Source organism: Schistocerca gregaria, chromosome 6, assembly GCF_023897955.1.
Source record: "Schistocerca gregaria isolate iqSchGreg1 chromosome 6, iqSchGreg1.2, whole genome shotgun sequence".
Taxonomy (NCBI): Eukaryota; Metazoa; Arthropoda; class Insecta; order Orthoptera; family Acrididae; genus Schistocerca; species Schistocerca gregaria.
Genome location: NC_064925.1, coordinates 562,411,967 through 562,434,405, shown reverse-complemented (window position 1 = coordinate 562,434,405; position 22,439 = coordinate 562,411,967). Strand labels below are relative to the sequence as shown.

The window sequence follows — 22,439 nt, the reverse complement described above, 5'->3', positions numbered from 1 at the left end:
TATTGAAAAAAAAAGTGAGAGAAAGAAGAAAAATAGGAGTAACTGAGAACGGAACAAACAGAAAGGTGGGTATTGAAAAAAGAAGGGAGCGCCGGGTGGGGAGTAACGAGTGAAGAGTTTAGCGCGGCCGCTGATTACGCGCTGCCACCGCAGAAGGCAACTGCGGCCCTCGCGCAAATTACTGCCTGGCCCGCTGTGCCGATGCACACGTGCACCGGCCGACGGCCGCGGAGGCGAAAACGCGACCTCGGTCTCGTTCACGGCGTCCTGTCGGCGCGGAAAGCCGCGCCGGAATAAACGACGAATTTATAGATCATTAAGGGCGGAAGAGCGTTACCAGAGGACAAACAAAAAAAACTTTTAGGGAACAGCCACGTTTATTTATGCCCCTAACTTTTACTTGATTGATATTTAAATACGTCACTAAATGTCACTGCGGGCTAAAGCGAAACCTCGAGCTGCTTCTCACAATCAACCATTCCCATGTAAATTTCACTCAATAAAACGAGAGGATTAACGTTATTTCATGACAAAGTAACCGTGAAAAGCTTTTAGAGGAGGCAATAATGAACAACAAAGACTAATCGAGACGAGTGATAGAGAGAATGGGAGTCGACCAGCGTGCCGCACCAACGCGTTCGCTAAGCCCTACTTTTTATTACCTCTTCTGCACTGCTCTCTCGTTCTTAATGCCTGCCGAGGCAGTCGCGCAAACATATTTACACGAACATCTCCTCTTATCCGAGTTCAAGCGGCTGTCTGCGAGCCAACATTTCACGCATTTTACTGCTACGTTACACATCTGCATTTTCTAATTACTAGCACCCAATAATGACTAGCACAAGATGTCCTGTAAACAGCAGAAAACCGGCAAATCCAATTTCCTATCTGTGGCTTGAGGACTTCATTTTCTGGAACTGAATAGTACACCGGGCCACGCTTTTAAGTGTCGAACACATTTTCCAGTCAAAGACGTAATGTAAGCTATCTGGAATATATGACATTTTCTATATTTTTGATTAAGATGGCAGTTAAACATACGGGATGGTTTCCAATGTTTAAATTCCGTAATAATTATTTCGAGTGCTTTCAAATCCAACAGAAAGGTTGATTTTCTTATTTGGGAGACATTTTCTCAAAATAAACAGGCCACTAAAACAACCACGGACATAATACGTTTAATCGAGTGACTCTTTTTCTAGAATGTTTTCCATTACAGTGGCGTATTTCAATGTAGAAATGAACTGCCTGCCAGTCTTCAAGAAGATATTTTGTAAAATTTCGAGAAAAGTGTGTTTGTCTTCGTGAAAGTAATGATGAGACAGACTGACCTGAGCCGGCCGCAGTGGCAGAGCGGTTATAGGCGCTACGGTCTCGAACCGCGAGACCGCTACGGTCGCAGGTTCGAATCCTGTCTGGGGGTTGGATATATGTGATGTCCTCAGATTAGTTAGGTTTAAGTGGTTCTAGGGGACTGATGACCTCAGAAGTTGAGTCCCATAGCGCGCAGAGCCATTTGAACCCTTTTGAACAGACTGACCTGAGACACTAAGGCGATGAAAGGTTACATGAAAAATTCCGCTGATTGTCTTAAAACTAGAGTTTTCTTTTAATCGCCAATAGCTTCAACGCCACGGCTTCATCTTACTACGCAGGGAATTTCGTTGGGACAATAAGTTTCCTGTGGAAACTAAAGGTGAAATTGGACAGAAGAATGCAGGGAGGTCGTCAGAACAGAATAGAATTTTAAGTAATCATGTACCTCCCTACTGGAAATGTAATGCATTTTCTTTTCGACGTTATTCTCTTGTACATAATACTCGTATTTTGTACAGTTTGTACCACGATCCGGAGTCCACGTTTAACTGAAGGTCTACCTTATAACTGGCGCGTAAGTCCATTCTAATGTCGGAGGAAGGGAGAGCGTACCATGTGCAACAGCCAAACAAAGCTTTGCAGTGTTCAAATCAATCTTCTGATGTAGGCCTGCGACACTAATTACTCGTAAAACTTATACTTTCAATGACGATCGTATTGTCCACATACTTTCTTAATGCTAAATCTACATACATAATCGGCTACCCACCGTATGGTACATGGTGGAGGATACCTTGTACTATTACTACCGTTTCCTTTCCTGTTCCACTCGCAAATATAGTGAGGGAAAAACGACTGTGTATATGCTTCCGCACGAGCCCTATTTTCTCTCATCTCACATTCACGGTCTTCACGCAAAATGTTTATTGGTGGCAGTCCGCTTCAAACGCCGGTTCTCTAAATTTTCTCAGTAGTGTACCCAGAAAACAACGTCGCCTTTGCTCCAGGGAGGCCACTTGAGTTGCCTAAGCTTTTCCGTAATACTCGCTTGTTGATCGAACCTACCGGTAACAACTCTAGCAGCCCCCTCTGAATTGTTTCGACGTCTGCTTTTAATCCGATCTGGTAGGGATCCCAAATACTCGAGCAGTGTTCAAGAATGGGTCGCACTATTGTTATATACGCGCTCTCCTTTAATGACAAGCCACACTCTCTTAAAATTCTCCCAGTAAGTGGGCACCATTCGCCTTGCCTATTACTACCCTTGCGTGTTCGTACCATTTCCTATCGCTTTGTAACGTTACGCCTATATGCTCCATAGATTACGTCACACTTCAAGGTTTTCTATTTACTCAAAATTCTAAGATTTGTTTAGAAGTAAATTGTGCAGACACTTCTTCGTCTACAGGGTGTTACAAAAAGGAACGGCCAAACTTTTAGCAAACATTCCTCACACACAAATAAAGAAAATGTGTTATGTGGACATGTGTCCGGAAACGCTTACTTTCCATGTTAAAGCTCATTTTATTACTTCTCTTCAAATCACATTAATCATGGAATGGAAACACACATCAACAGAACGTACCAGCGTGTCTTCAAACACTTTGTTACAGGAAATGTTCAAAATGTCCTCCGTTAGCGAGGATAAATGCATCCACCCTCCGTCGCATGCAATCCCTGATGCGCTGATGCAGCCCTAGATAATGGCGTATTGTATCACAGCCGTCCACAATACGAGCACGAAGAGTTTCTACATTTGGTACCGGGGTTGCGTATACAAGAGCTTTCAAATGCCCCCATAAATGAATGTCAAGAGGGTTGAGGTCAGGAGAGCATGGAGGTCATGGAATTGGTCGGCCTCTACCAATCCATCGGTCACCGAATCTGTTGTTGAGAAGCGTACGAACACTTCGACTGAAATGTGCAGGAGCTCCATCGTGCATGAACCATATGTTGTGTCGTACTTGTAAAGGCACATGTTCTAGCAGCACAGGTAGAGTATCCCGTATGAAACCATGATAACGTGCTCCACTGAGCGTAGGTGGAAGAACATGGGGCCCAATCGAGACATCACCAACAATGCCTGCCCAAACGTTCACAGAAAATCTGTGTTGATGACGTGATTGCACAATTGCGTGCGGATTCTCGTCAGCCCACACATGTTGATTGCGAAAATTTACAATTTGATCATCAGAATCGAGGAAGTACAGTACATACTGACGAAACTAAAATGAGCTCTAACATGGAAATTAAGCGTTTCCGGACACATGTCCACATAACATCTTTTCTTTATTTGTGTGTGAGGAATGTTTCCTGAAAGTTTGTCCGTACCTTTTTGTAACACCCTGTATATTACCATGCCACCTTGGAATACAAAAAGTAATCTGCAACAAAGTCATTTCTCCGCAGTATCCTATCCTTCAGGAGTGCTAGTGGACGAACGATGCTGACAGAGCGAGTTTTTTTTATAAACGTTGACTTTTGCTTGTGTTTGACAAAGTTGAATGAGAATTGTAGTCCCAGAAAGTTGAAATGAAGCTGAAGCTAGTTGGTGGTAGGAGAGGTGTCCCTACGCGGAGCCCGCAGGTGCCGGTGAGGGATCGCGGCGACAGCCGGGCGCGGCCGACACGGAGCCGAGCGCCGCACGCCGGGCCGCGAAGCACTGCCGCCCCCCTGCCCTGCCTCTACTGTACGTACAGCCGACCGGCCCGCCTCATTTGTTCCCGCACAGGACACGTGGCAACCTGCTGCTCCTACTACGCTTTCACTGCCGTACTCGCTAAATCGCATTAACGTGCAGGCACGCGAACCGGGAACTGCTCGCTCGAGGTCTGGCTGTGTAAGAAATTACCGAACCTAAATTCAGCGCGAAAGCTGAACTTCAGTACGTACTCCAGAGTCCGGGCATAGATTCTGGAGCTGTCTACATTGTCTTAAGGGGTTGCTTCCGGAAAGTACGTACGAGATTCCTCCGCCCTTCACCCCACTTTGCCGTGCGCTGTTACTATTTCGAGAGGACGTGATTATGTTTTACCCTCTCCTAATTGTCCGTTAGATAACAGACGAAACTCTTCAATACGAAATCTGGTACCTGAGCTACACGGTAACCTGGCAAAAAGGAATGGGAAAACCCGTTTCACATAGAAACCTCGCTCGCTTACCACCACCAGTATTTGGCATGCACCCACTCTGGGACTGCACAAAATGTTCGATCCCTTTCCTTCCTCTGGATCTATACTGAACAACTTTACGTCACAGCTCATCCTCTGACACGAGAATAACATAAAGGTGTTATTTACACTGGTTCGTTTGTACATCATTTACCATTTCTTCTACACGTCATTGTGTTGTTATACGTCTACGTCCCTAAAAGGTACAACACTTTGGAAACGTGAGATTTTCACATGTGTGCCGCTTATTTCAGTTTTCCCACTTTCGTGAAGAATCCAACTCTAACTCACTCATACAGAAGACTCACATTTGATATCAAGTCGTGATCTGCTTTTTTCATGTGGCAGATACTTACAATTTCGTTTATTTCATATCTTGCTGGAATCATCCCAAACAAATACTGCTCATCATAACTTTCATGCGAAGGCCACTTTCAGCGGAAACTATTTTTCTGTTTCCCGTCACAAACAAAATAACTTTTAAAGCGGAGTTTTACGTGCTCCTGCGGAAAAGCGGTCTCAAATTAGTCTAGTGCGATATTCGTTCTATCAGTATTCATTAGCAGGGACTGTAAAACATGAACAGAAGATGAACAAGTGTTCGTAGCTCTTAAGGTACGCACTTTAGCGCTCACGTTTACTGGGCGCTTTTTTCTTGTTTTGGTCTATACTATCACCTCGCGATATATGGAAAGCAAAGACCTTGTAGTAGAAGAGATTTCTTTCTCAGTATCGAAGCAAAGTGTTCATAACTCGCAAGGAACGCATCTTACAGCCCCCCTACTTTACCGTGTCTTTTTGCTTCGACTGGTTGACTATTCCTCCTGGCATACACACACACACACACACACACACACACACACACACATAGATGATCAGATATAGAAATTCCCTCGACCAAATTTTAATAGACATCTACGTCAAGAATTTGTTTCATTCATTACCTCCATTTCACACTGCGTAGACAGCATGCTGCGGTCAATATAAAAAAGCAAGCACATGTAGCGTGGTACGTCAAGTGCGACACCTGCAAAGGTACCTGCAGCGATTTAAGACAATCTACTCATTTAGAGGAGGATATGTCTTCCAACAACTTTCGGCTGTCCTGATAAAGATTTCTAGAAGCTTCCGTAAAGCATTACGTGTGAGAAAGGGAAGGTTGCTTCAAAGAGTCCACATTCGTCATTGTCCAATCAGGGCTTTCATTCAATCTCTGATGAAAATATCTCTAATGGAATGAATCAGGGCTTTCAATCAGTCTTTGATGTCAATGTCTTTAATAGAATCCTTAAGTCCTAAATTTATATTCTCGTTTCTGAAAAATAGCTAATCGTAACGGCGTCATTAAGAACAGTTAATACCAAAATCTAACTTGAAAAATATTCACCAGCTAAAACTTTTTTAAATGTATGAACTAAATGATAGGAACAATACAGCAATCTAAACCGTTTATCCAATAAATTAGTAGCACTTAGCAACATGCTGAAGCTTAGGGAAAAAGGAATGAAAGGAAGTAACATCAAAGAGGCTCTCGTTTCAGGTGAGGCATACGGTTCTTTTTTCGTTAACAAGCTCCAGCGCTAGAATTCGAGCGGATGTACAATACGCATTTCCCACTATGATTGCCACACGTACACCACAAATTGAATATTTACAGACGAGCATGTTCTCTACAAACAATGTCAATGCGAACAATAATTTACTGTCAACGATCAGCGTGAGCAAAATCGCGCAAACACTATAACGAAGCCAGAGAAAATAAATAGTAGCACTTAGCAACATGCTGAAGCTTAGGGAAAAAGGAATGAAAGGAAGTAACATCAAAGAGGCTCTCGTTTCAGGTGAGGCATACGGTTCTTTTTTCGTTAACAAGCTCCAGCGCTAGAATTCGAGCGGATGTACAATACGCATTTCCCACTATGATTGCCACACGTACACCACAAATTGAATATTTACAGACGAGCATGTTCTCTACAAACAATGTCAATGCGAACAATAATTTACTGTCAACGATCAGCGTGAGCAAAATCGCGCAAACACTATAACGAAGCCAGAGAAAATAATGGCACTCTGGCGATATACAGAGAAAAGAGAGGTGATTAGATTAGTTTTTCGTTCCATAGATCCGTGCTGAGAAGATCATTGTGGATGTGGGACATGTCTTTTTTTTAGTATAAAGCTAAAATAACAATACTAATAGTATGAATATATACAATACATGATTTGTTTCTATTAAAAAATTCGTCAGTGGAGTAGAAGGAGTTGGCCGCTAGTAAGTCTCTCAGGCTCCTTTTAAACTGATCTTTATTTGTAACTAAATTTTTTTATGTATGCTGGCAAATTATTGAAGATTAGTGTTCCTGAGTAGTGGACCCCTTTTAGAACTAAAGTAAGTGCTTTTAAGTCCTTGTGCAGATAATTTTTGTTCCTGGTATTGTACGTATGAACTGAGCTGTTTGTTGGAAAAAGAGGTATATTATTTAGGACAAATTTCATTAAGGAGTAAATATACTGAGAGGCAGTAGTTAGTATACCCAGTTCTTTGAAGAGGTTTCAGATGGAGAATAGGCAGATAAAACAGCATGTAGTCTCGTAAGGTTAAGCATCTCCTTTGGTACACCTGGAACTGCAGTAAAATTTAGAGTAATGTTATCATGAATCTCTTGATAACAAAAAAAAAGATATTAAAAAATCTGTAATCTATGTAGCCACATATATTTCGAATCTTTGCTTCACGTTTGTTGTTTTCCCAGTTTCTAGGTAAATCGATTGATGCTGTTCCTTCGGTACACATAAAGAAAAAAACAATCCGAACACTTTCATTCAAAACAAACTGTAAACAAGTATCCTGTGAGGTATAATTATAGATTGTGATGAAATGAGTAGTCGATCACCGTCTGGAGTAACCCACACTGAGGGAGGAAAGCGGAGAAGTATTTGTACTCCGTGACTGCAGGGAGTGTGTCCCTGCAGAGCAACGATAACCGAACGGCGCTTTTACCTTGAGAATGCAGCGTCCCCGCGGCTCGTTCTCGGGGATGGACACGTTGTAGAAGCTCTGGTCGAAGATGGGCTCGTTGTCGTTGACGTCGTGTATGGTGACGAGCACGGTGGCCGACGACGAGAGCGGCGGCGTGCCGTTGTCGCTGGCGACGACCGTCAGCTGCGGCACGGGGTCCGTCTCGCAGTCGACGTGCGCCCTCGTCGTGACGAGCCCCGAGCGGGCGTCGATCTGGAACCAGGCCGAGTGCGTGCCGGGCGTGTCGGCGATGGAGTAGGAGAGCGCCGAGTTGTCGCCCTCGTCGCGGTCCTGCGCGCGCACCTGCAGCACCGACGTGCCCGGGTCGGCCACCTCGAGCACGTTCGCGTAGTAGACGGCGCTCTCGAACTCGGGCGCGTTGTCGTTGACGTCGGTGACGAGCAGGTGGAAGGTGCGCGACGCGTGCAGCGGCGGCTCGCCCTGGTCCGTCGCGATCACGGACAGCGTGTAGTTGGGCTGCAGCTCGCGGTCCAGCGGCTGCGACACGATCACCAAGTAGATTATGTTGTCGCGCGTCGCCAGGCCGAACTTGCCGTCCCCTCCTTGCAGGGTCACGTTCACGTTCGAGTATTCCGTCTTGGAATCGGGGTCGTTGACGGAGATGCGCGCGACGAACTCGCCCGGCTGGGCCGACTCGGAGATTTTGGGCGTCGCGTCGTCGCTGAGGAATATGACGTTGATCGTCGGCTGGTTGTCGTTGACGTCGGTGACGCGTATCGAGACGAAGGCGGTCGTCTCGAGCGGCTGCTCGCCGCGGTCCTTGGCCACGACCACCAGCTCGTGCAGCTCCTTCGTCTCGAAGTCGAGCGGCCTGTTGACGGCGATGAGGCCCGTCGCCTGGTCGATGCGGAACATTCCCTCGCGGTCACTCTGCCGGCGGTTTATCGAGTACTCGACTCGCCCGTTCTCCCCGGCGTCCGTGTCGGTGGCGAACACTTGCAACACGCTGGTCCCCACGGTCGCGTTCTCGGGCACCGTCGCGAAGTAGCGGCTCTGGTTGAATATGGGCTGGTTGTCGTTGACGTCCTGAATGGTGATGTTGACGGTCATGGTTCCGCGCAGCGGCGGGCTGCCGCCGTCCAGCGCTTCTATCAGCAGGCTGTAGGCGGCGGTGGTCTCGCGGTCCAGGAAGCCGTTGATCTGCAGGTCCAGGTAGAGCACGCCGTCGCGCTCGCGGTGCGACGACAGCCGGAACGCGTTGTTGGTGTTGCCGGAGACGATGTTGTAGCGCTGCGTGTTGTAGGCGCCCAGGTCGAGGTCCCGGGCCGGGTGCAGCGTGCGCTTCACGTCGCGCGGCGTGTTCTCCGGGAACTCGATGAGCATCGCGTCGGTGGGGAAGGTGGGCGCGTTGTCGTTCTCGTCGAGGACGCGCACCACGACGCGCACGTTCTCGCCGCTGAGCGGGATGGCCACCAGCGAGTAGGAGGAGCGCGTCTCGCGGTCCAGCGGCACCTTGGTGCGGATCTCGCCCGTCGTCTGCTCGATGCTCAGGTCCGAGTCGACGGCGCTGCCGGGCACGGGCACGATGAGGTAGGGCGGGCCGCCGCCGCCCGCGCCGCCCCCGCCGCTGGAGGAGCCGCCGCCGCCGCCGCCGCCGCCGTCGCCGATGAAGCCGACGCGGGTGCCGACGGGGGCGCCCTCCGACACCTCGAGGTCGCGCACGCGCTCCGCGCCGGCGCGCCGGCAGCCGCCAGCCACCAGCAGCAGCACCAACAGCAGGGCCGCCATCTCCAGCAGCCGCAGCGGGCGCCTAGCCGGCCGCCGCCGCCATCCTGCGCCACCGACCAATCACACGTCAGCAAGCTGCAGACGGGGAAATACTACTACGAGCTATCACGAGGTCGAGACATGACCGTTGCAGCAATGACAGCACTCCAGAGTCTGCCAGTGTCTCGATAGTATGTCACCGCTCGACAGACTTAATAATTATTTAAAATGGAGCTTACCACATATTTAAAGACATACACCATTTAAAAACGCCTGCCAGGGTGTGACATAAGCTGCAGAAACTATTTCTAGAACAATAAAACTTTTAAAAGCTGTCAAGCCTAGCTTACGGAAGTGTATGGAAAATCAGCGACAAAAGGAGTACTAACAGTAGTCAATATTTGTTAGTCTGCTATCGGGAGATACGTGGAAAATGGGTCCGGTGGGGATGCAGCGTTGGATGCCGTCACAAAGTCTCTCAGAGAGTGTAGGGTAACTGATGTGAGAGATTCTGTAAAGTTTGGAAGGTAGGAGACGAGATACTGGCAGAAGCAAAGCTGTGAGGACGCGTCGTGAGTCTTGCTTGGGTAGCTCAGTTGGTAGAGCACTTGCCCGCCAAAGGCAAACGTCCCGAGTTCGAGTCTCTGTCCGGCACACAGTTTTAATCTGCCAGGAAGTTTCATATCAGCGCACACTCCGTTGCAGGGTAAAAATATCAATCTCAAACTTTCCAGACTACACATTGTTCATCTCTCGCCCAGAGAGAGGGCAAAGACTTTCAATGAAGTAGATAATGCATCGGAGGACAGAGTATAAGGTCAGTCAAATGAAAACGACCCAGATGAACAATAATTGGCCAAGTGTGAGTAGGATTCGCACTCTGTGGGTTCCCTACATACTTAATTATCTATATGAATAATTCATCCATACATATGTACAAAGGCACTATACTGTAGGTTTTGATGAGTGCGGTTGCGAGTGTCAAAATATGTGACATAGATGGCAGTACCTTCTGAATGCATTGGCGGAGAAGCTTAAATGTTTCACATCGCCAAACGACCATATACCTTGGTATGTGACATAAATTTCAGCTTCATATATAGTCTCTGAGAAAAAGAGGCATTACAGTCATACAGAGACAGACAGACAGACGGAAAACAAACTGATCCAGTAAGGGTTTCGTTTCTACCTACTGAGGCAGAGAACCCTACAAAGTAACGAAACTGTTTATTATTTCGAAAGTAATCGCCATAAATGTCGATATATTTATCGCACTCTGAGGTAAGACGCGCAGTGCCTTTAGGGGAAAATATTTGCTGTAGTCTATTGAACCGTGTTTGCCAGTATCTGGGTGGAAACCTTTACATTTCCTCCATACAGTTACGACCTCTCCACATGCGATTTCCAATATTTTTGGAACACTGAAGAAAGTCATTCGTCGACGTAGATTTGCTTCGGGACGTAGAGGTGAGCGCCAGGGTACAATCATGGCTCTGTAGGCAATATGAAGACTTTGACCGACTTGGCTCATAGTGGGATAAAAGCATTGAATGATATTCCGATTACATTTTAAATCGTTATAATTTTTTTCCTGAATAGTTGAGTGTAAAGTCTAAGTGCTCAGGAATACCACGTCGTAATCCCTTTATAAAATGCACACCCATTCGAAGTGACATAACACTGATATTTAGTTCAAGAGACTAGGTGGTAGGTTATTGGGATGGGTTATTCTGTCTGTGGAAAATACAGTGAATACTGTACAACGATTTTATGAAGGTTTGCTTTAATATTTGTGACTGTTTTTGCTTTATAAAACCGGCATTATGTAACGAGACAGCAGGTCACAACGCTGCAAAACGATGCTTTAGCCTCATTGAAATTGCTTTTAAAGCGGCCACACAAATTGCTATAAGCTTGACGAGCATGCATGCTCAGGCATTTTTCGCAAGCACGCACAAATCTTCTTCGCATCCATACAGTCCAAGCATACATCGAAAAGCATCAGTTTGTGCATAAATTTTGTGGGATCTGGACGATGACTATTTGGTGATACTGGACAACTTCGCCATTGAAACATAAAAAGAAAACACACACCTCCCGACAGAGGGAACGTGATACGCAATGCAATGTATGGTTTACGAAATCACGTTATTGATATTATTATTTCGGAATCAATGAAAATGCACGTTTTATGAGAAAGCACGATTCTCCATCATGAGAAATGCCTTAAATTTAATACTTTCTATCATCCACAAATACACACTGGCTTCATTAACTACGTCCTAGTCGGCCACTGAATATCCATCTGCTTCATACACCTACTGTGACCATTTCTACGGCAACGTCATAGTGTTGACTTTCAGGATCTACTGACGCTGGCATCTGCGATCTGTACTAGAAAGCTGGCAACAGCCAGGGATCTCAGCTCGCTGTGTATAGCTTAGGTTCATACAGCAGACACTATAATTGTTAAAATGTAGAAGCTCAACACGTAACTAACCAAGTAAAAACATAACTGCAGTTCCAACTTGAATGGTAGTGCAAGAACACACACACACACGCACGCACGCGCACACACACGCTTGCACACAACAGGGATATGACTCTTGACGAACTTCAAATTAAATCGTTAGACATGGAGAATAAAAGACCATTTGGTAAGACACGAACCTGCAGTTTATCCGGCGACTATTACGGGCTAGGTGTAGGTCCTTTTCACTTTTTATGCTTTTTCGACCAGATGACCAGTGCGAAACTTGATAGTGTTAAAGAACGATAGTATCTGGAATAAGTGTAGTCGCTGGGATGAAGGCATTCCTGATAGATCTAATGAATGTAAGAATTCTACAGGATGTTTGTCGTTTCGGGAAGTATATTCGTTTAGAAAAGTCAACTTGTACCACGGGCAAAAATAATGGTCTACGGTAGTGGTTACGGTTATTACCTATGCCATTGTTGAACGCATATTATCCAATTAATAAGTACTTTAAAACAAATTGTTTTTGTAATAAGGTAATATGAAAAGAGTGCCGCTTAGTCCTGGTTAATAACTTAGCTTCATAGAATACATATACTAAGCTGGGCATCCATTCAGATCTTTTTCCTATGATAGGTTATAGTATCATTGATGTTAAAATGTTCCCCAAATGGTAAGTTCGGCGCAAAATAGGTATGCAATGTCAGAAGCCGATTAAAAAACTTTTCTAACGGAACTTCATTTCATACCTGTACGATTAGCATGTGTTGAGAAAATAGGATGTTGACTTGAGTAATAATACTGATGATAACTGGGTCCAAGATTGTGCTTAAATGTAAGGAATAGGTTAGCAATTTATTTGAACGTACAAGTTGAAGAACTAAAAAGATTACTTTATTTGTATGCCCTGTTGTTGTGTTCTAGAAGATATAGCTTTACAAGCTGTAGCAATAGTGCAAATACACGGTGTTTAACAAAAAGTGTCACATGCACTAACAGAAAAAGCACAGGTCAAAAACGCAAAAAACATCCTGTAAATGTCTATCTGGAGACAGACGGATACCTGTTCAGATATGGGCCATTCTGTTCAATCCTGTCTATCTGTAGGCACTACGCGGCGTGTTCACAGTGACTCCATACATACTTCAGCCATCTTTCTCAAAGTATCGTGAACTCGTGCGAACACTTCATGGCAGCCCTCGCATTTGATTTGTAAAATGCAAAAATGTCTTTAAATGATCCATGATCATAAATCCAAGAGAATAAGGTCAGGTGAACGGGAAGGCCATGCTACTGGACCTTCTAGACCAATCCATCGCTTATTAAAGTTTGTGTTAAGTACTATAGTACGAGTCGTAGAAAACGGACCACCGTTATACATTAACTATTTCCGTTGTCTTTCTGCAAGCATGATGTTCTCCAAAATAGCAAATAATTTGCCTTGCAGAAATTGTTGAGAGTTTCGGCCCATCTGTCCCGTAAAGTGTGTCGCCCTAAGAGCATGTCATCATTTTTGCTCACTCATATATACACATTACTAAAACGATGTCCCTCACCGCGTTTTTCAGTCTTATGTAAAGGCTAATTTCAGGAACTTTTGTAGCGATTTTGATTTGTTTTTGACTACTACGCCAGACAAGTCGTTGGCCGTAGATACTCGGCGCTACCAGTGTGATGCCGGAATCCTGTGGCATGCATCCGGACAAATGTGGTTACTGTGAAAACTTGTTATCTCGCTCTGTGTGAATCTGTAAATAAATCTCAAGTTGTAACTGCAGATCCACAGCCCTTCTTTTTAAAATCCACTGGCAGCGCTGTAGGCTGTATTAATGACCGTATAGCTTGAGAGCTCGCACACGGTGTATGCGATACGGATAAACTAACGGCTGTTGCAGAATTTACGACGCAAATCTTTGCACAATTGTTTCAGAATCTTCTTCTACTCGTCTACTCACTCCTCCATGCCCGGTGTGCGGATCTTCTGCGGTACCTTGCCTTTGCAGCGACTGATCCCGTGCTTGAAAGTGGCTGGAACATCCTGGAGAACAAGTTTCCAGATGGAATGCGGCATTGACGTCGTCGTTCGGCGTACATAACACGTGCCTGTCATTAGTCAAACCACAACATCATAGGTCTCCGTTTCACTGTTTAAGTTCTTCGCACGCCAGAGAATCTGTAATCTCGTTTCAATGCTAACAGAACCTGAAAACGATACGTTAGGAATGGCTGACATAGGAGATAAGAGTAAGTGATGCCTGACAACAGAATCACAGGGAACTAAGCACAGCAACAAACACAACGAACTGGAAATGAGAAACGGACGTCGACAGGAACATAGCCTACAGCACGGAATACTGAACGTTCTCGACGCAAATAAAATGGCCCATACCTCGCCAAGTATTTCTTTCCAGACGCATCTTCGTTGGACTTTTCTTTCTAGTTTTCACCAGTGCCATGTGCGATACGTCTTTTATAAACATGAGTGTCAAACGATGTAAATCCCCGTTTACTTCGTTAACAGTTCAAAGGGTTTCCGGTAAATGATAACAGACAGAAGGGCACTTATGTTCATTAATTGATTAGTATTTTTTCGTTAAGAAAGTATGGTTTTCTTAACTGGAACTATGTGCTGTTTTCCTACAGCAACAAAAAGTTCGTTGACCAACGACTACAGTGACACAACCTTTCTTAATGTTGCATCTGAAACTTTTCACCAAAGTATCTAAGAAGCGTGACAAAACTGAGAGGCAAGGCACGTGGACTCGGATAACACCGCCATGCAGGTGTCTCCTGCCAAACTCCAGTCTCGTGTGAAGCCTGTCAGCTGTTTACCTGTCAATAGAGCAGGATTATGAGGTAATGTATCGTGTATTGACCTGCCTGTTATTTATTATGTGACAGCTCATTTCTGCTACGTGTCTCGTTCTCATACAAGTAATCAATGGTGAGGAGTTACATAACATGCTGCTTGTTACTGTGAATGTCAACGAAATGTTGTCAGGAAAGGTGGCGGTATAGTGACATATGTTCTGATCGCCAGTGTCCAGCGCATCAGGCACTTGCAGGGATTATCAGGACACCAGTGTGGACAGGTAGCTTGAATGAAAGAGGATGTAAAAGGACTGCAACTGACAGAACGCACGAAGAAACTGTTCTGGCTACGAAGCTTATCAGTCGGAATGGTAACATGACAAGAATGGCCAAAGAATATGGGATCAGTCATCGTTTCATCTGTCAGTACTTCATACACTCGAAAGTCGTGGCTTCGTACATCATGTACAATTTTATCGGTTTTCTCTACAACACCGGAGAGACGGTGCTATGTTTCAGTTAAATGTTTCATTCACTGACCTGTGTATTCCGTTTAAATAAGTATTCAAGTAGTACCTTCATGGGGCGTTCAGAGGTCTCCGAGAAAAGACAAGCCAGATAATCTCGTAAACGGAGAATCAAATACAGATATTGATTTTCTCCGTGACAGGGCGCTTTTCTTACGGAGGCCCGACGGATGACGTTTCTATTTCAGTGGTAACACGCGGACGCATCTAGCCAAACGCTTGGGCACAGACATAACTGAAAAACTACGTCATCTGCCTGCAGCTGTTTCCATAAAAACTGTTCGCGAAACCACTATGGCATACACACACTTGAAATAGTTTTCCTAAGCGCCTTCTGACATGCTAAGACTTAGAGCAGTTCTGCCATATAAATTGGTGTCAGTAGAAATTAGTTTTATATCAGTAGCTCTGGATTATCTTCTTTCTGCACGTACGGACGGCTCTTGCCATGAGTTCCCTGCTTGGCGCTATTTAAGTAGCAGCAGTATACTTCGGGTACATTGCCTCGCGAGTACTCTTGCAGAAACCTGAAAAACTTACCTTAAGAGGCGTTCACCATTTAACTCGCCTCCTTACTTTTAAAAACATTATGCCGTTCTAGTGAATAAAAAGAATATACTTACTATAATATAAGGGAGGTACAAAACTTAAGAGTATTGACAATATAAGAGAACTACGTCCCTATCTGCGTACTAGCGTTTGGTGAAGATCTAGTTTCGACATTCTCAACTGTTCAAAAAATAAAAGGGTTATTACGTCTTACCCAGCATATCATGTAACATATGCTCAGTAATTCTCTCCTCTGTAAAATGAAAAAGTTATCTACACTCACGTAATCAACAGATTCACAAGTCCGCGAGCTTCGTCATCATATACGTTGTTTTAAAAATAAAAAAAACATCGTTTCAGAGTTAGAAAAGTAGAAATGTTATAGATAAGCAATAACTATCGCAGAAACAGAAAGAATTATATGTTCGATCTCTCACTATGAAAACACAACAGACATCATTCATGAACGAAGTAGCTAAAAATCGATGCATTGAAGTTTCTTTAAAAGTCGTTGCCACGGTTTTCTTGTCTTAAAAATACTATGTCAAGGACATCGCAATCGAGCTGCTTGTGGACCTCTTCTAGAGTACTGTTCAAGTGCTTGTAATCAACGTCAAGAAAGTATGATAATAAACGAACGAAGTCTGAGAATCATGACATATCGATATAGCCCACATCCGAAGGTGAGGTGCGGTTGCTCAAATAATTTAGAGCGAATCTTCAGAAGAAAGGTGATATTGTCGTAAACCGTCATGATAAATTCGGACAATCGATTTTCAACTCTTCTGCCTCCATAGTATAATCCACGTAAGGATCCCTAAAATTAACAAAGATCAGGGTGCATACGGAGGCTCGAGTGAAATGGACCAGCACGTGATTATTACTGGTACAAAGCAGTCTGAACCACGTGATTTACAGTGATTTACGAAACATGTATGCGGAACTGTAACTGCATATGTACACCGCCTGAGAAAAAGAGTGAAGCGCTCAGAAGGTGAAGAGGAACCAATGAGAAACTTCACGAGTTCAAAGGGTATGTGATGTTTTTCCAATGATTACAAATTGTGTGACATTCACAAAGAACTTACCAGTATGACCGTACTTATCAATCTGATACTGCACCCGTTCTGCCCTGCATGCGTGCACCGATTCCGTTGGTAAGGGCGTCAAATCATTATCTTCTCGTAGGGCAAGCTGGCCCACAACTGCTGTAGCTGGTCCTTAATATCCTGGCTATTGGCGCTGGGATAGAGCTGACCTCCGAGTTTGTCTCACACAAGTTATAGTCAGCACAGATCTGGGGATATCGTTCGCCATGGAAGTGCCTCAAAATTACGCAAACAGTTGATAGAGTCTCGTGCCATGTCCTGTTGAAAAATGACACCACCATACATACTATCTTACTTGAGGTAGCACATGAGCGTGCAGAATGTCCGCGATGCACCGTTGTGCCGTTAGTTTCCTCATTCACTACCAGCCCTGTCATGAAGTCATACCCGATGGCTTCTCACCCCCATGACTCCTGGTGCAACCCCACTGGTTCTCCCCCAAAACGTCAAGACTGGGACCTCTCCCCAGGTAGTCTTCATACTCGCCGACGATTGTCATTCTGGGCAGTACAGAATCGCGATTTATGGCTAATCACATTGCGACGCCATTTATCAGGAGTCCCGGTCACCGCACGACTCCAAACGTAGCCGGATGGCAGGCGCAGACGTTGGGGGTTACAATACAGACCTGGCCACTGGATCCTTCACGGCGAGTACGGCTGCCCTCATGTTCCTATGCTGTCGACATCAGGCCACTGGCACATCCAAAAGCCTCACAAATGTGGATAGTGCACGATTCGACCAGCCTGCCAAATGGAGACCTACAACGAGATCTCTTTCAAATTCTGTCATACGCTAAAAACACTGTCTCATACGAGTACGTGAGATCTACGTGTTCTTCACAGTGATCACTCACATCTGACACTGTTCGTGCTCCTTATATAACCGACAATACCTGTTATCAACACTAATGCACTCTGGTGGCTGTCTACGCGTCACAGAGAAACGCAACTCTAACCATTTACACATCGACGGTGTACACGTGTGCAAAGTTACACTGACATCCGCCTATGTCTTATGGTTGCTTTACTTTTTTCTGTCAGGCAGTGTACGTTGCTTATGGCCCAGAAATGAATGCAGTTACGCCATTAGACATAACGTCCGTCGGCTGCTGACGAAAGTAGGGTTTACACAGTACCACAAGCATTCAATGGAATTTCAGTCAACTTCGATGAACTAGGTCTACCTCTCATTGTTTCTGATCTCTTTAAATTTAAAATAAGTGTTAGAATTAAAGATCGCATGGTGACAATTTTATGATATGGAAGCTACAAAAATAGTTTAATTGGTAACTGATAATAAACCCCGTCGACTCAGAGCACAGTCTCCCCATGTTGCCTGGGTAAATTAATTTGGTCAGATGACGCTTATGATAACCGCAACCGGCCACCACCAACAGAAAGGAAAGAAATTATGTTTTGAACTCTTATTCCACAAATTTACATAAACAGCCTCTTCTTGGATAGGGCTAGGAGTAAACAAAGCCCTTTCAGTCTATGGTTTAAAATTCAAGTTCCGTTTTTTCCTCTCTGTCTAAGTCCACCAAGAAATAATGTAACACCTTTTAACGACGTTTACCTCCATGACTGATTTTTGGTATCACTTTTGTAGCTGAAATATTATTTAATCTGGGAGTAGTTCTTGTTACCTCCTGCACGTTCTCTAGTAGTGATGCTAGGGTGTTATTTATTACTTACAGTTGTAGCTCAGTTTAGAGTATGTGCCACTGATGGTTATGATTCTCCGAATTCGTATGGAGGGAATAGCCATAAAAATTAAAAATACTCCATAGTTACCTGAGAGGATATTGTTGCGACGCGCATCAAAACACTCAGAAGACTGATAAAAAAAAAACGGTCTGAGACATGTTAATGATATGGAAAGAAAGGAAAATAATGATTTAGCATCTTGTCGTTGAAGACGCCATTAGATACGGAGCACAAGCTCGTACTAGGATAGGATGCAGAAGAAATTCGGTTGTTTCCTTTTTCAAGGGAATGATCCCGGTATTGGCCTTATGCGATTTAGGGAAACCACGTAAAACTAAACTTGGAAGGCCCGACGTAGATATGAACTGCCATTTTTCCGAATGTGTGTCCAAAGTCTTACCTCTGCTGCAGCTCAATCGGTTGGCTGGAATATCGCGTCTCTTTGAGTCAGTAATAACAACGACCGCGACTAGAGACAATGATAGTATCAATAAATTAATTTTGTAAGGTGATGATGGGCAAACGTGATTTTAATACGCAGACGTGGAACGACCCGAACATTTACCTTGACGAGTGATAAAAACTGTCTAAAAGACATGGACTCACTGACCGTGCATCAGAGCTGTGGTTGTTAATCGTGGCGTGGTTGGTTTTGACCTGCGACTAAGTCACATTCCTACCTCGCAAACTGGAGCACTGAGCGTAATACGAGCTGGTCTGTTTTGTTGTTCCGGAAGGTAAAAATGGATTACACCTTTAATCTGTGGTTTCGCTGCAGTACTTCGACGCACGATATTTATCTCTTCCGAGGAAAGCATTAGGCTTCACTGGTGGAACATCTTCGTCTTAACACACAGTGATCAGGATTAAAGTCGGATTTCCACGCTAGTGCAGTATCTTGCCAAATGACATCTCTCTGGCTTTAACAAGATCAAGCAAGAGTGAGGGAACGTATCAATAACGTAAATCCGAGCACAGTATTCCAGATTATTAGTACTCTGCGTTGTTCGCAGACGGTACCAAAAAGGGGCCGAGTTGCAGGAGCCTGCGCCCCCAAACAGGCGCCCGCGAAACACGGCTACAGCGTCCTCTTTAAAAGTACTGTCACTCCGAATGTGTCCTAACGGTGTTGAGGAGTTTATTTCGTTTTCCTTTTAAGCCCGTGAAGATCTGTCAGGAGAGATTACAGCACACGCCACCGCTAATCTCCCCGGCCGGACGAGCTGTTTATGGCCAGCAACAATTCCCTCATTCAATGCCGTATGACAAATGCATCATTTCCATTCCTCCGGTCCGCGCCTCGGCTCGGAAGTATGCAAGCACGCGTGTCTCGCTGGTCGTGTTGCAACGATCGTCGTAATCACATCTATTGTCTGCTGACAGCGGCGCATCAGCCAACCGTGTCCCTGTCTGAATTTCCGCTGCCCTGAGGACTTTTATTAAGTTTTGGGCGTCGCAGACTTCTATTTTCGTCCCTTATACAGCCGTTAATCATTAACGGGCCGAAACATTTCTACGTAAATCTTGTCGCGTAAGTTACGGATCCGCGTTACTACGGGAGAGACAAATGGCAAGTACGAAGGGATGGTTTATTCTAAATAATAATTTTCTCTCTGGGTAGCATAGCAACAGAAGAGCATTTGCTTCCAAATGTGTAATTCTATGGCCAAGTAGAATGCAAATATTTATGAATTAACTAAGAGATCGTATTCCCTTCCTCGTATCAGCAGTTCCCGTTTTTAAATCGGCAGCACGTACAGCAAGGAATACACTTCATTGAAGAGATCGAGGGAAGAAAGTGCTAACTCAAAGGAGAGTATTTTGTATTATCACATGTTACATTTCTGAATAAATTCAAAAACAAGAGTATAAATACAATAAGACAAAACAGCTTATGTAGTAGGCAGCACTAACTAGAGATAAATATGGAGCACTTGTTACTAGCACGTAATGAATTCGAAAACACAACAGACACCATGTTCCGACAACTCTTTACTAAATTGAGGGTTAGCAATTTTTCCTGCCTACCTCTTCAATTACTATCTTACCATTTTCAAAGGCGTTCTGATTGGATGTAAGAGATACTTAAGAGACCAGTTGAAAAGGGAGGACATGTGGCTATGCACAGCAAATGTGAATGTATTTTTTTGATCCAAATAGGTCCTATAGGAATTTAGTGTTTTTTATCGTGATAGATACATTTCGGCTATATTACAAACTTCAGACCATCTGCGAAAGTGACGTAATATTTTTTTAATTACATTTTACTGTAATCTTGATTATTGTATTTTCAGGTATGCAAATGTTGTACTGTCGTCCACACATCATCAATGGCCAGTGTGGTGTATATTTAGGACTCTCTTTTATGGTTTGCTTCTCGTTATTTCTATAGTCTGACGTTTTATGGTCAGATCTGGCAGACTGCCGATTGTCACAGTTGACCAAAAATGCCACATGGTTACAGTTGCTACGGTATATCAATGTTACCATTTAGGGCCGCATGTGTGATCTTTCTTCTCGATGTGTCTGTGGTTAGTTGTTTGTGTCTATCCGTTGTCTTTGGTTAGAAATTGTATAGAATTTTGCATGAAATATTTATGTCTTAAATCGTTTGTTCATTTTAAATGTCATCACGACGTTGTATTTCGTGTATGAAGATTTCTATCTCTTCAATTACATTCATTATTAAACCTTCGGATAGCACGTGTAAAATTTTCATTGCACACTCCATTCGTTCTGCTCTATGGATACCATTCTTCAAGTTGGTGCAGAATGAGGAGGGATTATTTTCGCTAATTTCCGGGCGCTCTCGGCACCTTATACTGAAGTAGCGCCCTGTGTGTCCCGCGTAAAATTTATTGCAATCATGACAATCGATTTTGTATATGCCTGGGTTTGCGAATGTTGGTAATTTTGTTTTTCCTAATGGAGTTTATGGCGGATGTTGCTTTTGGTTGTTTATGTGAACTGGATACTTCTGTTCTTCATTAGCGCGTTTAATTTGTTTTATATTATGCCTGTCGTATGTTATAGGTATATCTGTTGGTTTAGTCTTTTTTTGTGTTTCTCTGGATAATTTTATGTCCTTTATGTCTTTTTTGTTTGTGTAGCTGTAGTTTTTCTCCTGTATTTCTGCATTAATGTGTCTTGGTTGAAACCGTTTTGTTGTGCCGTATATCTTAATGTACCGAGTTTTGTTTGGTGTCAGCTTGGTTTAGTGGAACATTTTGTATTCTGTTGGTGATGATTTCGAAGTACGGATGGTTATGTGTCTTTGGGTGGCATGAATTAGCACGCATGAAGCTGATAGTTCTTGTGTGCTTCCTGTAAATTTCGAAAATGTGTGACTTATTATTGTCAGTGATTGTGAGATTCAGGAAATTAGTTGGTATGTTCGTTTCTGTGCATTTTAGGATGTAGTATATTTACTGAAAACAGCGGGGATAGAGTACAATATTGTCTCACTCCGTTCTGAACCAGTGTTCCCCTTTCATTTCCCTCGATTCTTACAACTGCCGTCTGGTTTCTGAACAAGTTGTATATAATTATCCTTCCGATAAACTCTGATTCTTCTATTTCTATCGCCATCCCCCAAACTCCTTTAGTGTCAGTGTCAGGGCCACGCCCATGTTGCAGTCCTCTTATCCAGTTCTACCACGCACCTCATACCCTCCTACTCTCCAACATGTCCACCTAGCTACTTTGCTTATATCTATACTATTCGTCCCTATTGAAATTCTAGCTTCCCATTTCTTAACTCCGTCCGTTCCCAGTGCACATCCTTCAAATTTTGGTGAATGTGCTGCACCTCTTTCTGCAGTGTACAATGAAGTGACGAAAAGCCATGGTATAGTGATATTCGTGTACACACATGGCAGTAGAATCTCGTACACAATATACAAAAAGGCAGTGCACTGGCGGAGCTGTCATTTGATTCACGTGATTATGCCCGCACGACGGGAATTAGTAGACCTTAAACGCGGAGTGGTAACGGGAGCTAGACGCATGGGACATTACATTACGG

At 44.1% G+C, this 22,439-nt stretch overlaps 1 protein-coding gene across 1 annotated transcript in view; it reads right to left on the bottom strand.

Moving 5' to 3' along the window:
* The window catches only part of LOC126278175 (protein dachsous-like), a 719,869-nt gene that overhangs the window by 655,042 nt on the left and 42,388 nt on the right, over nt 1-22,439 (bottom strand). The window contains exon 2 of the mRNA XM_049978072.1: nt 7,489-9,299. Coding sequence (XP_049834029.1) covers nt 7,489-9,255 — 1,767 coding nt within the window. The 5' untranslated portion in view covers nt 9,256-9,299. The remainder of the gene's footprint in view (nt 1-7,488; nt 9,300-22,439) is intronic.